Source organism: Astatotilapia calliptera, chromosome 1, assembly GCF_900246225.1.
Source record: "Astatotilapia calliptera chromosome 1, fAstCal1.2, whole genome shotgun sequence".
In the NCBI taxonomy this organism is placed as follows: domain Eukaryota; kingdom Metazoa; phylum Chordata; class Actinopteri; order Cichliformes; family Cichlidae; genus Astatotilapia; species Astatotilapia calliptera.
This window is the reverse complement of record NC_039302.1, coordinates 14,602,152-14,626,087: the sequence shown is the minus strand read 5'-3', so window position 1 is coordinate 14,626,087 and position 23,936 is coordinate 14,602,152. Positions and strand designations below refer to the sequence as shown.

The 23,936-nt window shown below is 39.4% G+C and overlaps 2 protein-coding genes across 4 annotated transcripts; one reads left to right on the top strand and one right to left on the bottom strand.

Moving 5' to 3' along the window:
* Window positions 1-2,441: 2,441 nt before the first annotated feature.
* Window positions 2,442-9,234, top strand: LOC113020943 (LIM and senescent cell antigen-like-containing domain protein 1). Of its 3 annotated transcripts, XM_026165306.1 has the most exons (11): window positions 2,442-2,643; window positions 3,722-3,878; window positions 4,031-4,097; window positions 5,563-5,683; window positions 5,866-6,015; window positions 6,169-6,319; window positions 7,747-7,839; window positions 8,021-8,069; window positions 8,207-8,282; window positions 8,481-8,656; window positions 9,001-9,066. In XM_026165306.1, exons 1-10 carry the CDS (start codon window positions 2,447-2,449, stop codon window positions 8,617-8,619), a joined length of 1,200 nt encoding a protein of 399 aa, XP_026021091.1. In that variant the 5' UTR covers window positions 2,442-2,446; the 3' UTR covers window positions 8,620-8,656; window positions 9,001-9,066. The 3 variants fall into 3 exon arrangements, with proteins under 3 accessions (XP_026021091.1, XP_026021085.1, XP_026021093.1); XM_026165300.1 differs by lacking the exon at window positions 9,001-9,066 and having other exon boundaries at window positions 8,481-8,994; XM_026165308.1 differs by lacking the exon at window positions 8,481-8,656 and having other exon boundaries at window positions 2,444-2,643; window positions 9,001-9,234.
* Window positions 9,235-13,179: 3,945 nt separating this feature from the next.
* Window positions 13,180-22,174, bottom strand: nkpd1 (NTPase, KAP family P-loop domain containing 1). Its single transcript, XM_026163594.1, has 6 exons — window positions 22,096-22,174; window positions 20,100-20,163; window positions 19,060-19,176; window positions 17,298-17,626; window positions 14,436-15,893; window positions 13,180-13,696 (listed from the first exon to the last, which is right to left on the bottom strand). Exons 2-6 carry the CDS (start codon window positions 20,116-20,118, stop codon window positions 13,409-13,411), a joined length of 2,211 nt encoding a protein of 736 aa, XP_026019379.1. The 5' UTR covers window positions 20,119-20,163; window positions 22,096-22,174; the 3' UTR covers window positions 13,180-13,408.
* Window positions 22,175-23,936: the final 1,762 nt, after the last annotated feature.

The window sequence follows — 23,936 nt, the reverse complement described above, 5'->3', positions numbered from 1 at the left end:
GTATTTGGATAGATATAGACTTTATTAATCCCCATACTGGAGAAATTCACAAGTTACAGCAGCACAAAGCTCAGTAAGAAAAAAAAAAAAAAAAAAAGGCATTAGAGATATATGAGAACATCCATCCATTCGCTTCCACTTATCCTTATTCAGAGTCGCGGGGGGGCGCTGGAGCCGATCTCAGCTGTCGTAGGGCGAGAGGCAGGCAGACAACCATTCACACCTAGTGGCAATTTGGATTATCCAATTAACCTATCCCCACAAGCTGCATGTCTTTGGTGGGTGGGAGGAAGCCGGAGTACCCGGAGGGCACCCACACAAACACGGGGAGAACATGCAAACTCCACACAGAAAGACCCCGGCCTGAAGGTGGAATTGAACTCAGGACCTTCTTGCTGTGCGGCAACAGTGCTAACCACTGTGCCACTGTGCTGCCCATATGAGACCAAATGAGGAAGAAAAAGACAGTGTATAAATAAAACAAGCAAAAATAATATGAAAAAGTCCATTTTTATGATGTGCAAATGGTTGCTATGTACAGTAAAATATACTAGAAGACATTTCACTAAGCTGTTGGTTTATGTGTATATTAAATGCATTAGGAGAGATAATACAAGCACACATATCCGAGCAGGTATCTATTCTATACGCCTATTTTAAAGTTAGAAAAAATGTTGCTGTTGTGCTACAAAATCAGAGAGAAATGTGAGTATAGATTTCATAAGATGCTATCATAACTCTCTGAGAGCAATGAAATGCAGTGTTGTTAAGGATACCCTGAGTGTAATGTATTAATTAGGAGCAGACTGTTACTGGATTCTCTTTAATCCATATTTAGCCCTCTTTAAGTCTCTTCTCTCTATCCTTTGTCCTCTATTTGACAGTCTGTGCAAAATATCTTATTTAGAAAGGCTAAAGGTTTATTAAGAAGAGCAGGTTAATCACTCATATCACTAGCTTTAAAAATAAGCTACCACCACAAATAGGCCCACGCTAATGCATATGCTGCGAGTCACCTCGTTTTCATTTTGCTATGCAAGATGCTGAAAAAGGTTAAATTACACTTCAAACATCCCTGCGAGGAAACTGGAGAAAAAAGGAATAAAGTGTATTACCAAGCGAGCAAAACTTTATTTATGCAGCAATTACCTCCAAGCCAAGTGCTTTTCAAGCAGCTTTATAAACAGCAGTAAACATGAAGACATAAAAATAGACACGAGCAAGAGAGGACACAATCTAGTAAGAGTTCCATTAAGTGAAATCAGATAAAAGACGTAACCTGCGGTGCTGTCTCGTGTTTCAGCCACAGCTAATTAAATTTTTAGGTCTCAGGATTTAAAAGGACAATAAGTGATATTTCTTAAACAGGAAATGCTCTGAGCTCCTGAGCTGTGGACTAAGAGCCGATGAAGTCAGATTATTGGTTCAAGATCCACAGTTTGGGAAGATTAAACTTTCTTTAAAGTTCTTTAAATTACTCACTTCATGTGCAAATATGTGCTTAAGTACATTTCTGAGCATTAACACATGTATAATTATAAACTTTACCCATGTAATTGGTGTTTTTATCTATTTAAATAGTGCCAGTTCACAATATCAGGTGCCCCTGGCGCCTCCAGCATTTTTTCATAGGGATGGCCATATGAGGGCCACTAAAAACATTGGGGCACACTACTGGGGCGGCAAATTTTGGGGGTGCCCCCCTGGTGGCGCCCCTGCCAGTTGCCTCAAACACTTCATATTGTAAAGTAAAGACTCAATATTAAAGATAACCTATAACGAATGGGAGAAAACAAAAATACAATCTTAATTCTAAATTGGAATTGCGATTTTGGCAGCTGTGACAATGACAATGAATGAACTCATGTGTACACTGTGGTCATGAATTGATGGGCATGGGCAGCAATAATCCAACTAAAGAGTTTAAAGTACACCAGGAAAATATCCTCGACACCAACACCAAAATAAGCCAGAACCATTGATCCAAAGTGCGATGGATCTATGCTTTTTTTTCTTTTTTACACAATTTTGACCCTACCAACTGAATTTTGCAGCAGAAACTGAGATAAATCAGACCAGGGAATCTGCTATAGAATCTTTTGATGAGCCCATGCGAACTGTAGCTTCAGTGTCCTGTTCTTTTGTGAATTCATTTTGCAAGTGAAATTCATTTTACTAAATTGTCAAAGGAGCTTGCAAAGAAAAGCGTCTGGACTTCTTTAAGTTGCTGAACCTTCACAGACATTTTACTAAATTCGTTTCTTGTATTAATTATTAAACCACACACTTCACGAAAGTAATTTAACAACACCCTCTGTATTTTTAATCCTAAATGAACATTTATTTTCTAAATATGGTTTTATGTACCCATATATGAGAAGCATGCACGGAGCTCTGCAGTAACTTAATACATCGTGTCTCTATAAACTCAGTCGAGGTTAGGCGGATGCTGCTCTCCGGTCACTCCCACCGTGGGAGGACGGAGTCACTGCCGCCGGATAGTCCCCCTCAGCTGGGAGGGGCAGCAGAGCTCTCTGAAGTTGCTTTACTTGGGGAAACGATCGAGCACGTTAGCTTTATAACAGTTTTCTTTCAAGGTGCTCTACTCTCAAGGATGTTGGGTGTGGCTGGAATGCCTGGCAGGTACGTTTTTGTGTGTGTAGCGTAAACATAAACTCGCGTAGAGGTTAAATAGCCCGTTAGCTTTGGAAGCCAGCAGGCTAACACTAACAGCTTGCCAGCGTAGCCAACCTCTGGGGAGAAGTTAGCTCATCGCTTCTCTATAGTAGATAGGACGCTTTTCAAAACAGTATAATTATCGCAACACAAGTATAATTATCACCACACCCCACATTTTGGTACAAGGCAAACAAAGTGTAGAGATTACTCTGCGGAGTTTGCGGATTTCATTACACATACTTAGCTTAGTTTTTTCTATGCTACACGGTGCCAACGGCTAGCATGCTAAGTTAGTTGTATTCGCTATTTGTATAGCTCCTTTTTCAAAACTCACATAATTTTTTTATCATTCAATCATTCACAGCGCTTTATTGGTATTTACAAAATAAATAAATGTATCTCATGTGCCCTGGATTAATGTCAGAAAGTTGTAATACTGTAATAATTAGGAAAATTGTTAAGCTTATTTATTTGAAATTGTAGAACTATTGACCAAAAGGCTAAAAATAGCTTTTTCCTAAAACAGTAAAACAAACAAACAACAACTATAAAATAGAAATGTATAAACAACAGGAGGGTATACAAACAACCATATATATCTAGACATGTCTTTGATTGATATGGCAGCAGATATAGTGCGTAGATAAGTGACTCGTTTTAGTTATTTACATGTAAATAGTACTGTAAAGGATAATGTTAGAAATTGTGAGATAATTTAGTTGTCACATGTATCAGTAATTATATATACATATCTATGTAGAGTGGTTGTGTGTTTGGGAAGTTGCAGCCAGAGAAACCCCTGACTGTTCTGTGCTGTTACCAAATTAGGTGATGACTTTGCAGTGAGTAATAGTGTTAGTGGGTTCAAATATTATTTCCATTCTCCATGGTGACAGCTGCATGAAGGAAGTTCAGGAGATGATATAGGAGTTATGTGAGAAATGATAAACACTAGTCTAAACTTGCACTGCAGTCATTTGTCAGCCCTGCATGTCAGAGGATGTTGCAGACCTAATGTATGTGTTATTGTTTCATGCAACAGCATTGCTAATGCCCTGGCCAGTGCAGCCTGCGAGCGATGCAAGAGCGGCTTCGCTCCGACTGAGAAGATTGTCAACAGTAATGGAGAGCTTTACCATGAGCAGTGCTTCGTGTGTGCCCAGTGTTTCCAGCAGTTTCCAGAGGGGCTGTTCTACGAGGTAGACATCCTCTAGTAGTCACTGCTCATTTTACACTACATCAGTACAAAGCTCAGTGTGTATAGCTCATAAACATGTGTGGAAATATTTGTCCCCTTTTCTTTTCTTTATATAACGACTTTTTTTTTCTTTAAATTATTATTTGTCTACAGTTTGAAGGGAGGAAATATTGTGAACATGACTTCCAGATGCTCTTTGCTCCCTGTTGTCACCAGTGTGGTGAGTGTTACATGGCTTCAAGTTGGTATTTTATTAGACTTGTGTTCTGTGGTGACAACTGGACTAAATCATGGTGAAAGTCAATCAATCAAACAAACAAACAAACAAAAAAAAACATTTGCACGCAGTGCAACAACAGTAGGAGTGGTTTGTTTTGGCTTTTTGGTACTCTGTGGGGATTTTAATTCATTGTTTCTGGCTTGGTGGCTAACACTAATACTGTGTGGCACAAACTGCTACTTCATTTACTGCTGATGGGAGAAGAGCGAGGGACCATGGGGAAGTAACATAGGCTCAACCAGCGGGAGAGCACCATATAACTGTTAACCTTTTTCACACATAGGAATGAATGATTCAGCCCACCGTAGTTAATGCAAACAAGCGGATTAATGTCAGCTGGACTCCTGAAGCTCAAACGTTATTGCGTTATAACATTTGCATGGCTCATTTTTATTTCCTGATAGTTGTAGGGTTTCCACCAGTGTGTTACAAGCCTGTTGCCTTGCCAGGCCTATGTTGAGCCATCCCTCCAGGGTATGTGAGAATAGCTTCAGCTGTTAAGTTCGCTTAAGGGTGTTACTGGAATGCAGTCCGCATTATCTGTTGTCACACAAAAGAAAAAAAAAAACTATAAGAAAACTGTTCTGTCTTTTCAGCTGATATCCTTGCACAGAAGTGTATTAATCAATTCAGGCTAAATCATTCATCTCTATGTAAACCGTGCCCTCCTGCAGGAGTATATACATATTCATCTTCATGTTGGAAGTGGGGAATAAATAAAATCCCCCGTGTCTTGACGTGTTTCTTAGGCTCGCAGTGCACTGGTGGAAACCATACTGTTGTTTAGCTTTTCTCAAATAAACTGTCTGTGTGGTTAATTAAGCATTCATTCATTTATTGCTGTCACTGATGTGCTCATGCTGCACTTTTTTTTTTTGGCACATAACGACCCCTGTGGATAATTTTCTGCTCAGATTTCATGCAACAGACCTTTCACATGATGTGTAGCGTCTCCTAAAGCGTTCACTGTTTACTGTGCCTCACTTTCTGTATTGGTCCTTGTTTAGATCAGATCCCAGTGTGTCCACATTGGGCTTTAGGGCTATTTATACTTTTATTTAGAGCTTCCCGCTTGTATTTAGGTCATCCAAGATGCCTTTTAGTGCATCTTGGATCTATCCCATAAGCTTAACTCAAGTGCTTCTCATCCATGTCAAGGGAAACACAGTCTTTGTTAATTTAATTATGCAGAAAATTAAAAGGCATTTAACAGTAGTCTTATTTTAAGTGTCACTAAGAGAACAATATAGAAAATATTGTAGTGTGTTGTTGCAAAACTGTATAATTGTGTTCCTGTACACCAACCAAAAACAACATCATGTAAAATAACATCTAGGCCCAACAAATATTGAAAGTCAATCTTAGGATTGATTCAGGCTGATCTCTCACATATGGTTTCCCTCAGGAGAGTTCATCATTGGTCGTGTCATCAAGGCCATGAACTATAGTTGGCACCCCGACTGCTTCTGCTGTGACATTTGCCAGGCTGTGCTTGCAGATGTGGGCTTTGTCAAGAATGCTGGCAGGTAAGCGTCCCATCTGATTACAGTCATAAGACAGTGACAGCCTGTAAAACAGGTGGTTACACACGTCAAGCTGCTGACTCGATTGCTTTTGCATCCTAACAAAACAGCTATGATGGAGGGTGTCAAAACAGTTATTGAAGCTGCAGCGATCTCTCTTCACATCCCTTCCCCATTTACCTCAGGCACCTGTGCCGGCCGTGCCATAACCGCGAAAAAGCCAGAGGCCTGGGCAAGTACATCTGCCAGAAGTGCCATGCCATCATCGAAGAGCAGCCACTGATCTTTCAGAACGACCCCTATCACCCGGACCACTTCAACTGCACCAACTGCGGGTCAGTCTTCTCACTCCACACCAGGGTTTTAGTGCAGAAAACCGCCCACACGCTTCAGAATACATTCAAGGTTCATAGAAAGACCGTCTTCATTAGTGTGTTCAGCCTGTGTTCGGCAGCTCATCATGCATTTCATTGTTTCCCTTTGCACAGGAGGGAGCTGACAGCAGATGCTAGGGAGCTGAAAGGAGAGCTCTACTGTTTGCCCTGCCACGATAAGATGGGTGTACCCATCTGCGGTGCCTGCAGGAGACCTATCGAGGGGCGTGTTGTCAATGCCATGGGCAAGCAGTGGCATGTGGAGGTTCGTGAACGAGAACGGGCCTGTTTATGTACACAAAGTTACAGTCATGCAAAAGAAATCAGGGGTAACATGGCTTTGATTAAGCAGCTTGCTCCTTCAAAGAAAAGCCAAAGATTTTAGGAGTTTGCTGCAGGAATCGTGTTAATGTGAGCCTGATTTGATATTTATTTAAAAGAAATGGTGATAGATGATTTTTTTTTTTCCCTCCTTGCAGAGTAGGAGCTTTACAAAAGAGGCCATTAAACACAAAGTAATGACAAAACCATTCATCCATCCATCCATCTTCCTAACTGCTTATTATATGAAAAAAATCACATTAAAGTAATTCAGGCAGAACTTATGTGAGTGTCACAAGTGCTTCTATAAAATTAACATCACAAGTCAGAATACAGGAATGTCTCAAAGACTAATGATAAGTTCATAATAGTGTCTGACGTCATGCTGGCCGCCTTCTCTTTGCTCGCAATACACTGCTCAGCCACCGCATTAAAACCACTGACAGCTGTAGTGAATAACATCAATCATCTCATTACAAGCATTGTTGGAAAACCTTTGCTTCTGGCAAGATTTTCCAACACAACAGCATTGCTGAACAGCTGCATTCTGTCCAGCACGATGGTATCCTGTGCCATACATCACAAACGGATCAGGAACGAATAAAGTCTTCCCCTATTATCCAAACTCCTCAGATCCCAGTCTAGTCAAGCGTAAGGGAGAAGCCCGATCCAGAGGTCAGTCGTCCATGACCAGAGTCATTCAAAGATTTTTTCGAGGTGTTTTTAATGCTGTAGCTGTTAAGTTTATGTGCAAAACAGTCTTTCCTCAAAAGCATAATAAAAATCTATAATGACTCTCATATTTAGTTACTCTTACTTATGCATAAGAAAATTAAGTTAATTAAATATCCAATTTGGAACCAAAATGCTGTAAGTGAGCTAATTTGGGAGATGTGAGCGCTTTTAAAAAGCTTATTTCTCCGGAGGCAGAGCGCGGCAGATCGAATTGTGTGTTTATCTGTATGGAGACTGCTGAGCTTTGTACTGTTCAAAAAGCTATCAACGGCGTATAGCACTCAATTTAATGCTAAAGATGGTAATTAGCCAAAATTAATTTAGATTCTACCCACTTCAGGAGTTTAGCTGGCAAGTGCCAGGAAAGTAGAAGAATTTTAAAAACACTCCGTGCACACCACCGGCAGTTTCTCCACAACAGTGAGAGATAACCGCATCTTAAAAACAAACGGCGTAAAATAGCGGTAGCGCTCTTCCAGTAACCATTTCTTCTGTGGTCTCTGTATATGGTAGTAAACATACTCTGCTCATGTAATATTCATGTTTCTGACCGTTAGAGAAGTTGGCATGCTTTCTGGGTTTTTTATTTTTTAAGAGGTCTCCTTAACCCTCAGCAGTATTTGCTCTTTTTTGCAGCATTTTGTGTGTGCCAAGTGTGAAAAGCCTTTCCTCGGTCATCGCCATTATGAGAGAAAAGGGCTGGCATACTGTGAGACTCATTATAACCAGGTAAGAAAGAAAAACACAGCTCTGCAAGTACAATCTTGGTTTTGGAGAACACGACAGTGAAGTCTAAAAAAACCAAGAAAACCCCCCCAAACAGCAGCGCTAACCTCTTACTCCAGCAGCACATAAAAGAATTTGTGTTTGCTGGATAAACGCCTAATCTCCTTGTTTCTCTGTTATCAAGCTCTTCGGTGATGTGTGTTATCACTGCAACCGTGTGATTGAAGGCGATGGTGAGTATCAGGGTGATAAAGCTTGTAATCAGTGCAGTGTTTTTTATTTTTTAAGAAGTGCTGCTTGAAGATAGAGGAGCTCCATGTTTAAGATTTGTCCACATTTTTTATTATATTTTACATCTTTATCCCTCCAGTTGTGTCCGCTCTCAACAAGGCCTGGTGTGTCAGCTGTTTCTCATGCTCCACCTGCAACACCAAACTCACTCTCAAGTAAGTTGAAGTGCTCATTTACAGCCAGCTGATTGTCGCCGTCCTCAGTTTTCTCCAACACCTCTGCATCGAGTCCTAACACTTGTCCGCGCGTATTATTCACTTCTCCTCCGACAACTCTTCCCTCTTTTGGCTCTTTTCCTTCTCTTCCAATTTCTTCTCTTACATGCTTCACTTGCTGCGTCTGTGGTAACTCAGAGATAAGTTTGTTGAAATTGACCTGAGGCCAGTGTGCAAGCACTGCTATGACCGCATGCCCGAGGAGCTGAAACGCCGCCTGGCCCGACGTGAGCGCGATGCCAAAGAGCGCAAGAAAAAGTCTGCTGTCTGTCAGTAGAAATCTTATTCTTTACAACTCGCCACTCCATCGATTGGTTGGTGCAATCGCTTACTTACTACTTTTATTTGTGCTGTGCTCGTTGTTCCCCCCCCCGACAGTGTGGCATGTTATTATTTCTTATTTATTTTGCAAAGCCAGTTATTTTGTGTGAGTGGTGTTTGAGCAAAACCTCTAAAGCGTACATGTTTACGCATGAGTTTGGTTCAGCTGATGCTTTAGTAGGACTGCAGTACTTATTCTGTATTAACTGCTGCTTATTTTCACTACAGCCGATGGGTTTTTAAAAGGGGGGGAAAAAAGCAAGGTTCAGATGTTTTGTTGTATCTGGTCAGCAGTGATTTTATATATTTATTTATTTTTAATCCTTTCTCTTTGCAGGAACAAGTTTGTTGAGTTTGACATGAAGCCTGTTTGTAAAAAGTGCTATGAGAAGTTTCCTCTGGAGCTCAAGAAAAGGCTCAAGAAGCTGGCAGAGTCCAAATGAGCTGCTTCAGGCCAAACAACCTGGATGTTTTTGTCTGTGATGTATGTGGTGGTAAAATATCCAGGGGAACTACTGCTTAACAACAAGAGCCTGGCATTTAATCGGTACATAAATATTAGAAACTTAAACCATTGTGGTCGTTACATAAATGTGCTTCATTAATGTGCTTTTTAGCTTTTTCCTTTTTTTTTTTTTTTTTTTTTTTTTTTTAATACATTCCTAAATTAGCCAAAGTGATCATTTTCTTGTAAGGTAGAAAAATACAAGGAACAAAATTTGATCTTTACACTTGTGCCTTTAATATTTGAACATGTAATATGACTATAATGTGGTGCTATGCTTTCCTATATTTGTTTTAACGAGTGTGAGTCATTAGAAGGGGACCATTGTGTTCCTCAGAGTATTGTAACAGTGCCTCTTTTTGGGGGGAAAACAAAATCTTAAATGAGCTGTTATTTTTGGGAGCTAGTAGCAATTTTCATCATTATGTGTTAATGAAACTGCATTGGGACAAACAGCTGCATAGTCTCTGGCACCACCTCTGTACCAGCCCGACAGGCTATTCAGAGAATTATTACATGACTAAAACTGGGCCTTTGGGAGAAATGGGAACAGCAGAGGGTGCTGCTACTACAGAATCCGAGCCTTGTCTTTTAAAGTGTTGTCAGCATGCTCTCTATGCCTTCATTGTGTGTGGCTGTGTAAGGTTGTTCGTACGATAAATGTTCATCAGATATATTTTTTTTCTATAGACAAATTAACATTTTGCGTCTTCCTGTGAAAAACTCTTCAATGGATTTCCAATGAAATGACCCTTCAGCTGAATATTTAACCTGCTTTGTTTAAAATATTTTGCCGTGTCAGCATTTTGCTGGCAACAGCAAATCTTTTTAGAAAAATTAAGTGCCACACAACAAACTGCATTTGTTCGAATGATGAAATACTTTGGGGGGGAAAAAAAAAAAGTTTACAGTTTATGGCAGCATATATTCAGTGTTTACCATCAGGATGAATGATCAATAAAGTATTTCTGAATACATTATCGTGACTTTTATTTCAAAAACACTCACTGTCCACTTTTTAGGCACACTGGTTTAGCTGATAATTAACACAAAAATCTAATGGGCCAATCATATGATAACAAGTCAAAGCATTTAGGCATGTAGACATGATCAGAGGACCTGCTGGTTTTCAAACCGATCATCAGAATGGGGAAGAAAGGTGATTTATGTGACACTGAACATGGCATGGTTGTTGGTGCCAGATTGGTCTGGGTAGGGTTAGAAGTGGGAAAAAAAAATGAAAGAAAAGAAAGCATGGATCAAAATGCTCGTATCAAAGTTGCAGTCTGCTGGTGGTGGTGTCCTGTTGTGTAATATTCTGTTTGCACACTTTGGGCCCCTCAGTACCAACTTCACAGCCCTTAAATGCCACTGTCTACCTGAATACTGTTGCTAGCCATGTCGGTCCCTTTATGACCACCTTTGTAATGATCGCAATACATGTAAAATTCCCCGCGAGACCTCCGTGAGTGTTCATCCTGATGTTGACGTTAATATCACAAACCTTCAAATGATCCAATAACATTTGAGATGTTTCTTACACCACCAAAGTGAACCTGAATGTGACAATGAATGAAAAGCAATAGAATTACTAAAATCATTTGAATACATTGCCCTGGGACTAGAAATACTCTGAAGTCTGGTGGCAGTTCCTGTGGGACATGGAATATAATTTTAGATGTCAAAGCAAAAACCCTCTGGCGGTGCCAGAGTTGATGGGGTTCACCAACAGCAATAGGATTCATCCTTTGGTAAGAAAAAAAAGAAAAGAAAAGAAGTTCAAATGAGTCCTCTCTTAACATTTCTGATATTCAGTTTATAAAATAGCACAAGTTTCTAAAACTTGTGGCATAGGCACTTTAAACAGATCATTTTCAACATTCACAGATTTCCATGTATAGAATAAATGTTATAATACACAATAAAAAGGGCAATCCAACAAGACAGTAACAATACAAATATGTAAAGGTTTAACTTACATTACAATAAGGTATATAAATACATTATAATGATTAGTAAAATCTCTTCACAGCTTTCATTATGTTACTTTTACATTTGCCACCTGACACTGGAGCAGATGACATTGAAATGGTATCTAGGCAACACTACAGTTAGCTTTGCTCAAGTCATCTTCCTCAAATTGACATTACGAGCGTAATTATTCATTTCGGTTACACTAAATTAAATAGTTTAATTTCTAGGTAAGGTCTGACAAGGAATTTACTAAAAAGAGTTCATGTTTAACAGACTGCTCAATTACTATTTAACAAATGTGGTCCTTATTATGGAATAAGGCATGCCTGAATAACTGCAGTGTGGCTGCTTTAGACTGAAATGAAGTCTTTCATGAATGTTAACTCATACATTACTTAAAATTTTATAAGGTGTAAACAAGCTAGGATGATATATTCACACCTGACTGTTGTATGATTGTTGTAATGCTACAGTCACACTTTAGCACGACTGGGATTATTGTGATGGTGTGCAATGACTTTCCGATCTTGTCTTTGAAATCATTGCTTTGACCACTTGCAGTCAGTCGCTGTCCTCAGAGTGACTTTGGTGCATCAAGTCAGTTTACTCTCAGTCTGCATCAGTTTGTGACTGATTGCTGTCAAGTTGGCAAATACATGCATACAATCTGTGATAAATGGGAGAAAATTGCAGTTCTGTTGCCATCTGCATACACAGAAAGGCACATTCACTTCTTCTATTCAGAGTCCAACCAGATCCTTGTAAATAGAAATATAATTTCATCCACAAACAGTGACGTAGTTGCTCATAGACAGCAATTTAACTGCAAAATGACAACCTATTTTTTTTATACAGGGCCATAACTAGAATACAACCAGTTGGCAAGCAGCTGAGTTAAATCCCTTATTGCAAAAAGATCCAATGCAGATGACTTGTGCTTATCAGCTGATGATGAATGTGTTGGCAATCTCTCTGCATTTATATAACAATTATTTGTAAACTTCAACCAGTCTGTTTGAGAGTGATTGCATTCAATCTGAGTCAGTCATTGATTGGAGACAGGTTGCTTCCCATCAGGTGACTTGTGCAATCGCCTTGTGGACAAATGCAGTCCTCCACAGGTTGAGCATGTTGCAACACTGAGCCTCTGGTTGCAGCAGCTACTTGCTATTGGTCATCAAAAGCAAAAAAAGAAAAGAAAGAGCCCAATGACCCAAACCACTGACTTTTCCTTGTTGCTGTTTTTAATCTATTGTGTCTGAGCTACAAGTCAGCGGTTGGTTTCCATAAGCTACTTCGTCCTAAACCTAATGAACTGTATGTATTTAACAAAAAGTTTAGGATAAAGTGATACACTCAAACTATCCAGCTCAGATAGACTACTCATTACAAATAAAGCACAACCGAATGGAAGGCAATTCATTGTGATTAAAGATTAATGGCTCAGCCCGGCACCGAGCAGCAGGTGAAAGTACAGGGCGTGAAGAGTTAAAATCCCACGAGAGCACTGTGGAGAACAGGTCGAACATGTTTGAGGAGAGAGCAAATGAGATCTCGCAGAGAACTGAAGAGGAGTTTAGAAGTCACAGCGTTGAGTGACACGGCCATTAACTCAGATTGAGATGTTAAACACAGTGGTACTGTTCAGCTTACTGTAATGGAAAAGCCACAAATAGCCTGCTCAAGAAGAGGTCTGTGGGGGACAGTTAACTGGTTTACAGATGATTTCCTGACAAACTGTAGTAAATAATCTAACCTCTAAACAAAGCAGAGTTCATCAATAAAATCAGAAGCAATCAGATAAGATAATGGGGACATAAAGGGCTTGTTTGTCATTTGGGGAAACACTTATCTTCTTTCTGGCCAGAATCTATAGCAAACCCATGTCTGGGTGCAAAGAATAAGGCGCTGGAGCCAGAAACGTGATTAAGCTGGCACAGGAAACAGACCAGGAGCAACTAAGGGAAAACAGCTAGCTCTGCTAAAAAAAAATGTAAGGCTCTCAAAGTAACTAATAAACATGAGGCATACTGCTTGTTTGATCTATGCAAAATTGGGAATATGAAAAAGTCATTTGCGGGTTTTATTAGTTCTGTGACAAACAAGTGTTTAGCCTTTATGCTATAACCTGCTAATTACCTGCTAGCTAGCTTCACATAGCATATAGATTTGAAAGCCCTTTCTGGCTTTTTAATTAATTCAGCAGTATAAACATGTTAGAATTATATGTGCACAAAAAAATTCCTGGAGACAGATTGACTCCATGTTACATGTTAACCAGATTGGGATTAGACAGATAATGATGAGAAACCTGAGGGTGGAATTTCGATAACTGGTTTTTAGAGTGAGAAGGTATTGTTGCCATGTTTTTGTACTGTGGTCGCAGATGTGATGGAAACCCCAAGAAGTGCAGTCTGAATGTTGCCCATTCACCAAAAGTCATTTGTAGGAGGTCTTTAAGGTCTTCCACATCGCCGAAGACCAGCGCTGACCCATTGAGGTCATTGCTTTTCACAATGTCGATGTACTTACTGGGGTATCGCATCCTCTCCAGCTAGGAAAAAAAAGAAAATGTGAAACTGAGCAATATTATCCTTCCTGAAATAATTTAATTGATTTATAACACCACACTGCTTGTTTTCAGCAAAAGCCCTTCAGCGTAATTAGCCTACGTTTTAGCATTTCCCTCTATATAGCAATGTTAAATGTTTACAGTCAACCTAAGCAGGAAGGATAGTAAATGGTGCATGCAATTAAATACTCATTACAGTTGGTAATTTTATCACACCAGTGTCATTGCTGTTCATTCTCTCTACATCATATCTGTGCCTTATAAAGTTCTTTCTAATGAAAATACTGCGTGCTGCAGTCAGGATTTTCAGTGTATTTATCACAAAGTGGTAAAAGCAAGCCTTCATTAGAAACGCTTCTGCAAAATGTTTATTTACTGTGCTGCTTTTTTTTATACAGCATCTGAGTAATGGTACAATAAAGTGAGCTATTAGGGGAAGAGCTGCAGGCAGGCAACACAACTCTAATCTTTCAGGTAAAACTCCTTTTACCCTAGCCCAGTGTCGCACCATGTGAAAAACTGAGGTTATATATGACTTGATTAAAAAAAAAGAAAAGGGGTATTTATTGACTGATTCTTCATTATTATCAAACCACATTGAACCAGTTGTCTGAACAGGTGTGTTTTCTTATGCATTACTGAAAATCAGCTGCTCAAGATGTCACGAGAGGTCAGCCAAGACTGAAATCTTACAGAACATAGCTTTTAAGGAATTTCTTACCTCTTTACATACATCCTCGGTGTTCATATTAATGATCTTTGTGATTGGCAGTGGAGCTAGGTTCCTCATCCAACCAGAATCTTTCAGCCTGGATGTCCCTCTGATGTGAGCCAGCTCATTCTTAATTGAATGATCTAGGTTCACTGTTGCTGCTTCAAATGTCTTCAAGTCTTTTACCTTGAACTGGAAATCTACTTTGAGAAGATTTTCGAACAGCTCAGCATCTCCATCCTGCTCCAGGAAGTCCTCAATCTGTCCACTCATTACATACAGCTCTGCTTGGGACACACTGAAGACTTGCCATAAGGTCTTTGAATCATAATCGCTGGGCCCAGCCTCACCATCAATATCTGCCCTTTGTTGAGCATCTTCCACACACTGGAGGATCCAGCTGAGTCGGCAGGGCCAGTGATTGGCTAGGATCACCCATGCTGCAATGTATTCTGGTTGAGGAAGCTCTAGGTTTAAGGCTTTCATGATTATCACAGTTACTCGAATAGAGTTGATCACTCTTCTCATTGACATGACATCATCTAGCATGTACTTGCTTAGATTCCTGTCATTGCTGCTTAGGATGCTTCTGATTAAGTTATCTAGTTCATCTTTTATATCCAGCATTGCTGCTTTTGTATTGATCAGAGGGTACATCTCCTTTGCTTCAGATGTAACCTTCTCTAGAGACGAATTGGAGGAATCGTAGGAATAAGGAATTCCTCTGTGTTTGACTTCAACCGTGGGAGAATCCTCTTGAATTTTTGACTTGCTACTAAGTCTGTAAAGTAAACTGCGCTTTGAATCATTGGACAGTGGTGGGACTGTGAAGGGCAGAGTCACTATGCTGTTCAGCAATGCATATGCTTTGTCCTCTTTGCTCAAGCATCCATCTGCAAAGTTCACTTTCTCTACAAGGACTTCCGGATTTACAGCAAGAATGGAAATAAATGGGCTCTCTTCATCTGAAAGCAAAATGTTCATAGCATCCAGGACTGCAACAATTTTCTTAGGAGAGCAGCGGTCCAGATTAGTGATATTCAGCACGATTCGGATCCTTCTCCTCTCGAACACTTCCATAAACTGGATGAAGCGGGACAAACACCACATTTCCATCCTGACTTCGTTCATGAAGCCCAACTGACCACTGAGCCGCTCATTGTCCATCCCTCTCTTAATGTTCAGTGTCTGGCTGAAGATGAAGTTCTTCCCCATCAGAATGATAAACTTCAGTATGCTCACTGCAGGGACCCCTAATGTGGCAATTGCCAGGCCTTCCAGCACACCCACCTGGCCATTGCTGTCATCCACCTCCTCATCTGGTTTCAGTCCAAATTTGGGAAAGCCAACCGTTAACAGGATAATCAGGATGATAAGTGGTACCACCAGAAGGGAAAGGAGAAAAAGCCACAGTGGGCAGCAGCAAATCTTCTTGGAACTCCAGTGGTTAGGACCATCCTCCACAATCTGAGTTTTTTTTTAAAACAAAAACAAAGCAAAATAGAGAAAAACATACATATATACATACATTATTATCATGCTTTTAAACATGGATTCAGAGTTGCCAAATGAGGTTCATGTTCTTACATTTTCTGTACCATGAGGTCTTATTTCTCATTTTGGTTCTGGGTAATATCTCCAGAACTACTGGCTAGATTGATGGAATTTGGTAAAGATATTTAAATGCCTCTATGGATCAGGTCAAAACATTTTTTGTGATTACTTTCATGAGACTCGACAGTTTACAGAACTAGTTACCTGGTCTCAAAAACCAACACACCTTCTGGTTAACATTTTTTCTTGGGAATTCTTTCTACCAGTGTTAAAAACAGACAGCATAGAAAAGTCTGGTTTATAGTTACAGGCTTAACTAAGATATGACTATGTTGAACATGATCTTTATAACATCAGAATAAAAAAGATTGTTGTTATAAACCTCTAGAATTATTGTCAAGCGGATTTTATTGGCACGTTTGTCATTATCGAGATTTATAATGGTTGAAAAAGCAAAATTAAAAAAAGTAAAAAGGATGCGCAAAGCACCCTCCACTAATGTTGTGAGTGTTGACATTGCATAGTTTGCCCAGTAGAGGGCACTCTGGAACTTGACAACACATTTTGGAATGCCACAGATACACTAAGCCAGTGTTTCCCAACCTTTTGGAGCCACGCTACATATTTCACATTAGAAAAATCACACGGCACGAATTGGCTTGGTTTTTCTGCCGTATACCATTTTTGCTTTCTACTGACCACCACTCATGCTAGGGCCTTAATTTGGGTCAGAATTTTCTCCTGGACCCAGGTCAGATTGTCTATTTTCTCTTTTCAAATACTTATCTATTGCTATTGCACACTGCATTGTCTCACTCACAGCATGACTATTATGTAATTTCATCTTCGTCTTCTTCTGTTTTACTGGCAGTTGACAACCCATTTAATTAGAGCAGGAAGTTGTACTGCCCTCTAGTAGAAGAGAATGTAATTGCTCTGCCCGTTACTCACGGAGTACACTTAGAGTACTAATCAGGTGGAACCAGATAAAGGCACACCTGATCATTTGTTGTGGCACATACAGTGGTTGGGAAACATTGTACTAAGCAGATAGTATGAGCAGAGTCGGGTGGAGTGTATGTAAAAAAATAGCTACACATTATGTTATTATATTAGCGAAATCTATATTTTGTGTTTCTGAATGAAAAAAAATATTGGCCAATATATAGGAATATCAGATTTTTAAATCACCAAATATTGGTATCTGTATCGGGTCAAATTGTCAGTAGGACCATGTTAGCAGGTTGATGTTAGCATTTTGCAAATAATCTGCCGCTCTCAACAATTAGACAAAAATGTAGCTCTATTGAGACAAACCTTGTTCTTGACTTCCTCTTCTTCATCATGTTGAGCTACACGGTAGAGTAAAAGTTGTAATTTTCCAAAGTTCATTTGCATGGCCTCAATCAGCCGTATAGCTATACCGGCCCAAAGCAGGTCACTACCGGCAAAATGCCAAGCACTGAAATGCACATAAATGAATCTGACGTTTCGTTCCTGCTGGTTCTCCTTTGTCCAGATTGGCCTGTAGAAGAGCAGTCGTCCAATAAGTGCAAAAAAGCCGGTAAATGAAGGCTTAACCGAACGAGGCCTGGATCCTTTTGCATATTCCTGCTCAATCCTTGAAGCCTCTGAATTCATGTACACTGAAAATACACAAAACAAATAGAATACTGACACAGGTATCTGATGGTTGAGTTACATTTAAGAATAATATTAATAAAGGCAGAAATATGGTTATTTGGCACAGAGTTGTGGTCACAGAGTTGAATGTCATGGTAATTTAAGGCTTTTGATAGTTTCTCTGAACTGTTATTTTTCCAGGGTGGAACAAGCACAGCATTCATCTTTAATGATTTTAAAAACAAAAACTGGGTGCACAAGTTTGAATTTATTTAAGATTTTCTCTGATCCACACAAGTATGCATACAGGCTCTATATATATACAATCACTTAAATCTTTTAATAAGTGGTGCTCAAGGTTCAGCATTGTTTTAATTTGACAAGGACAAGTCCTATTAGGTTCACACTCGGCTGCAAACCATTCCAGAGCGATCTGGAGGCCATCACCTGATGAAGCCAACAGAACCACATCATCTGCAAAAAGCAGAGAGGAAATTCTGAGACCACCCAAGTGAAAGCCTCCCACCACTTGGCTATGCCTAAAAATTCTGTCCATAAAAATTACGAACAGAATCTGTGACAAAGGGCAGCCCTGGCAGAATCCACCACCCGCTGGGAACGAGTCCGACTTATTGCTGGCTATGCGGACCAAGCTCTTGCAATGGTTGTATATAGATCAAATGGCCTGTAGCAATGGGCCAGACACCCCATACTCCGGAAGCACCTCTCACAGGACACTCCGAGGGACACTGTCGAATGCCTACTCCACAAAATACATGTCTACTGGTCTACTGGTTATTACAAGAAAATATAATATACACAATAATCCATCATATACAGAGTTAATGAATAACACTGTATATCATCTGTCTGCAACATTTTGAAGCTTCATTATTCTACGAGTATTTTATGTTAGTATCAAATCCTTAAAACACCTACGTTTTAAAAAATGCTACTCTAATAAACCTGCTTCATTAAGTCTGCTCGTGTTATTTGTTTACATGTTGAAATGCCTGCATATACAAACTATACTCAACAGGATTATGTCCTCATTTGTGGAATGTTTGATGTCATGTTATCTCTTTTACAACAACAGCTTAAGTGTGGTAAAAAAGCTCAGTCAGTCTGTAAAGTGAGAAAAAGATTGCCTATAGTCAGTTCATATATGAGGAAGCAAGAGCTCTATTTTTTGACTCATTACAAAAACAAAACAGCACGTTTAGCAAATGTTATATTGTTATACACCACAGCGTTATTGCGAAAGCTGCAGTTTTTATAGTCACCATGCTATAGTTCTACACACTGCAATCATGTTCACAGCCATCTGTTGGCACTGCGATAAAGAAACAGATTCAAAACTGTATTTACATGCAAAACACGGAGAATTTAGTCGTGTTTGTCTTCAAAATAAGCATCCTGTCGTTAGCGCCTGGTAGGCTGGGCCAGACAAACCTACCTTGCATTTGTTTGAGGATCATGTTGATTCGATTCTCACATGAAGCGTAGAGTCCCACAGTTAAAGGTGATGAGACTTTTGTAAGTGTCTTGGACAGTGCGTATGCATATATGTCATCTAAAAAATTAAAAAGAAAGAGCATCATGGTTTTCTTATTTTACATCCTCATGCATTTTAAACGTAAAGTCTTATTCAGAGAGTCCCCACAGTTCCTACCAAGTAATCCAAAGCTGCTAAACTGTTTGACATACTGCAGAACATCAGTGCAAAGTCAAACTGAAACCGGGGAAACAAGTTCTCCAGTCGGAAGTGAATTTCAGAAAATGGGAAGGAAAAATTGAGCAGCAGTGGACAGGCTGCTATCAACCACTGTAATTTTTAATATGACAAATCTAGGAACAAACCAACCATTTCAAGTTAATTTGACTGGATGAAGGCATGCACATAAAGTAACTGTACCTTTCTCTAATAGAAAATATATTTAATTACTAACTTAGTAAAACACAAGAATGGATTGTTGGTCAAGAAAAGATGCCAAGATAAGCTACGGATAGGAAAAGGGACTACTTAGGAGTCTGTGGTCTAGGTGAAAACAATAATGATGACATTATTAGCCAGTAAAACTGTGAGCTCCCAATGCAATGTAATTAAATTAATAATAAACTATTTGCAATTACAATGGAGAGAATTACCTATAAGGCAAAGTGCAGAAACACTGAAACAGTTGTTCATATCAAACAGATTCAATGCCATGTATGCACATTAAACCAAACACAAATACAAAACAACACCATCGACAACAACAAAAATAAATGGAAAAAATAAATTAAATATCCCATTAAAAAAAAAAAAAGCCCAGAGGGCCTTTATATGAGCTGGGCAGAGGGAAAGAACTGAGGATGGAGGCACTTAGCCCGTGGTAAATCACTGCATTAATAAAAATGCACGAAGAGGATGTCTCATTTGTAAAGTGAAACTGAAAATGAACCCCTGCTGAGGGGGTGGAGCTTCAAATATGTTATTATTAAAGAATAAATCACCTTCTGTTGTGTTCTTCATGATGATTGTTTGGTGAGACCAGCTTTCACAGACTATTCGTTCAGCCTGTGAAGAAAAGAAACAGCAGAGATCTCAGTGCAGCAGGGTTTCTTTCTGCTGCCCCATGAACAATGTGGCCCTTATCCACTGTGGCATCTTTTTGGAGAGATGTATGGTCAGGTCCTTAAATATATTGGAAAACAGCTCATGTTTTGTCATTGTGCCTCAATACAAGTGAACAAAATGCGATGTAAAGTGTGAAAATTCAGCTTCAAGAAATTTGGGAGAAAAAAAAAATTAGAAACAAAACAAACAGAAAAACAATTAACCAATCAAAAACTGCATGACAACGAAATGCCCCAAAATAGACCCCTGCCCATCCTTCACTATGAGCACGGGCGTGTCCTCCTTCTTTTTTTAAGATGTTATTTTTGGGACTTTAAGCCCTTATTGGATAGAGAGAGTGTAGATAGAAGCGGAGAGAGAGTGAAAGACATACAGCAAAGGTCTGCAGGTTGGAGTCAAACCCTGGCCTACTGCTTTGCGGCCATAAAGCATATGGTCGCCTGCTCACCCACTGAGCCAAACCGGCGCCATGGGCACGTCCTTCTTTCAGGTTAAAAATTAGCCAGTGTTTACTTTACAAAGGCTGGAAACAGAGCCAAGAAAAAGTGCACTAGTCTAGTTCCCTCTCAGACCACTTGAATTACACCATGTGTTTGAGTCATCTCCAAATGCAGTAAAATGGCGTTGCCTACTGAGCTCATTAAAATGGCTGCAGTTTAAAAAAAATTCTGATGGCTGTCGGGATTCCCCCTCAGCATCCTATTACATGGATGTACGATATCAATTTAAAAATCCAAGGTGACATCATCCTCGATTTTGTTTGCAAGATTTTCAGAACACTTGACGTCTGATTTATACTATAGATGCACCTATGGTATCAATTTCAAAATCCTACGTTGCCTCCTTCTCGAGTTATCATATTCACAAACTTGGGTATCCATGCCGCCCTCCACCTGCCCGCCCGTCCAGTTCCATGGCAGGATGACATCAATACCCCATCAGTTTTTTACAGCTGAGCGGTCAAAAAAGTTAATTTTCTGGAATTAAAGCAGGAAGTGTGCGCTTGAATCACATCGTCATTGCTTCACTTCAGATCCTCTTCAGATCTTCAAAAGCATTTATTTGCTATGACTGCACAGATTAGTTATAAATCATTATTAAGACACTGATAGAAAATCCTTGCGTTGCTTTTCTCTTTGATAATTTATGAGAAGGACTTGAAGTTGAAACGGTCTCCGTCCTCCACGTCTTTCCTCGAGGGTTCTTGTTGAAGAACATCTGCAACACTATTCACTAAAAGTTTCTGAAAATTGACCCCGCCCAACCATAAATATAAACTAATAAAAATAAACTCACAGTTCCCTTTGATACCACATAATCTTATATTTACTACATATAATCTTATAAGATGCACCTGCACTTCCTGGCCAGTTTGGTTCAACTGCTCTCAATGCAAATATCAGTCACACAATTCAATTTAATTCAATGAAAGGATCTGAGCTGCAATACAGCAATTCAGTGAATCTTTTCTTCTTTTCTAAGTGTTGGTCGAAAGGCATTTAAAGGATAATGACACTAATGTAACGCACTTACACGAGACCTCAGGCCATTGTCTTTTAGTCCACAGGAATGTCAGCAGCTTACCTGAGTCATTATTTAGCATTGCTATTATGTTGTTGCTTTCCCTGCCAACAACACATTTTCAGCTTGTGCTCTTGTCTGCACACGTCTAACAGAATCAGATCGACTGTGGAAAACAGAATGGCAGTACTGACTTTGTTTTGCGTTGAAGTAATGTTTAACTTTCATTGTACGATCAGAGTATGTAAACTGCAGCCCTAAAACTTCTAAAATTATGTCTGAAGCTTCCATAAAAGAATGAATGGTATATTATTCTTGGCTACAAGTGTGGTACTAAACAAACAAGCTTACCTGTTCTTTGTTTTAAGTGGTCTGGAGTAAAACAGAATAAGACTGCCAGCAACAGCTTAGTTGTGGTGAACTGTATGTCACTAAGACCTCTGTGCTGTAAAACTTTACAACCCTAATAAGATTAGAAAAAAAGAACCTGGTAATGAGAGGCCGTCTCTGTAGGCTAGGCAGTTTCCAGGAAATGAGGTCACAAGCAAGATGAAATTATTTCTGAGAAATTAAGGTGTGCATTTCTTCCATTCTTCTTTACTTTGCACCTAACTCATGCTCCCAATCTCCTATCTATTCACAGAATGTGAGTGAAGTGGGTAGTTCCTGAAAGCATTACAAGGTAGAAAATATCCCTATTTTTGCAATTGCTCCTGGCATTAACTGTCCAACTTTTTCGTCTCGTGGAAAAAAATGGAAAAAATGAGTGATTTTATGCTGGAGCCTTGGGTGTGCATGATTCATGAGTTGAATTTCTTGGTATAGAGTCCCTCAGGTTGAGAATGACTGGATTGCTCTGCCCAGCCTGAACTGACATGCAAAGCAGTTGCGATGCCAAAGCAGCAACACCAAAGCTTTTTGCCTGGAGTAGGATTTGTTGTGACATAACTGGTTAGTCAAGCTTTGAAAAACAAGCTAGAAGCTTAATTTCCCTTGGCATATTTCTTTATTTTTTTATTTCTTTATTTTATTTTAATTTTTTGCATTGGCCTCTTCATACCATCTGGTGTCGCAGTATACCTTGTGCTACAAGTCCTTCAACAAACTACAGCAAAAGAACTGGGCAGAAAGTCATGTCAAGGTGGCTGCTTTCAGAATTCATTTCTGATATTGCATTTAAAGCATATAAAAAGACAGAAGATTGGAATGAAAAGATTTATCTTTAACTCTCTTTATCTTCAGTAACATACAAATGGCTATAGAAGTTTGCAAGTCTATAGGCCTGTTATTCATTGGAGCGGAGAAGGAGATCAGAAAAGTCAATTTTACCTTCTGTTGCTCATTATATGAAGATTAATGGGCACTTGGGCAATGGACAGACTTTAAAATATAATGTATATATATATATATATAATGAGTTTTGAAATAAATAAATAAATAAAATATAAAAAGGAAAACACACACACACAAATTACCACCTGTGGAGTTGTTTTGAAGGCGAGATCAAAACCTCTTTTTGTATCAGCAATAAACATGTTTATTTCTGCTATAAAGAGTGTATGTGAACTGACTCACATTGGGAGCCAATCCCAAGTGGTTATTAGAAGAATTGCAGTTTTTTTGAACTTAAGCTTTGGGCTTTATTTTTCATCTCCACAGGCTGCTGCCAGGGTTGGAAAAAGTCATCTTTGCAGAAGCTCTTTAAAGAGCGATACCCATTAGGATCTCAGCGGGCTCCAACACACTCTCATTCCAAAACTGTGAACTCCTCTCCCAGCCATCGTAGGGTGAGAGGTGGGGTATACACCCCCAGAAAGGTCAAGATCACAGATAGAAAGACAGCTACACACTCTCGCAGCCTACACCTATGGGCAATTCAGAATCATGAATTAACCTAACATGCAGTTCTTTGGACTGTAAGAGGAAGGCTGTCTCCAAGAGTTTTTAAGTGGAGCAGGGCGGTGTGCACGGAGGAAATTCAAATTTTGAATCCGAAAGAAATACAGTAAAGTAAAGTGGCGACATAAATATTTAGACCCTTTCCTGAAGTAAAAGTCATAATCCTGGTTAAGTAGCCCAACTTCACTAAAGGTAACTACAGCAAAGTACTCCTTAAGCCAAATGGTCTTTTTCTGAAAAAATATATTACTGGATCATAATCTTACTCATTCAGTGTGTACCACATTTTTTAG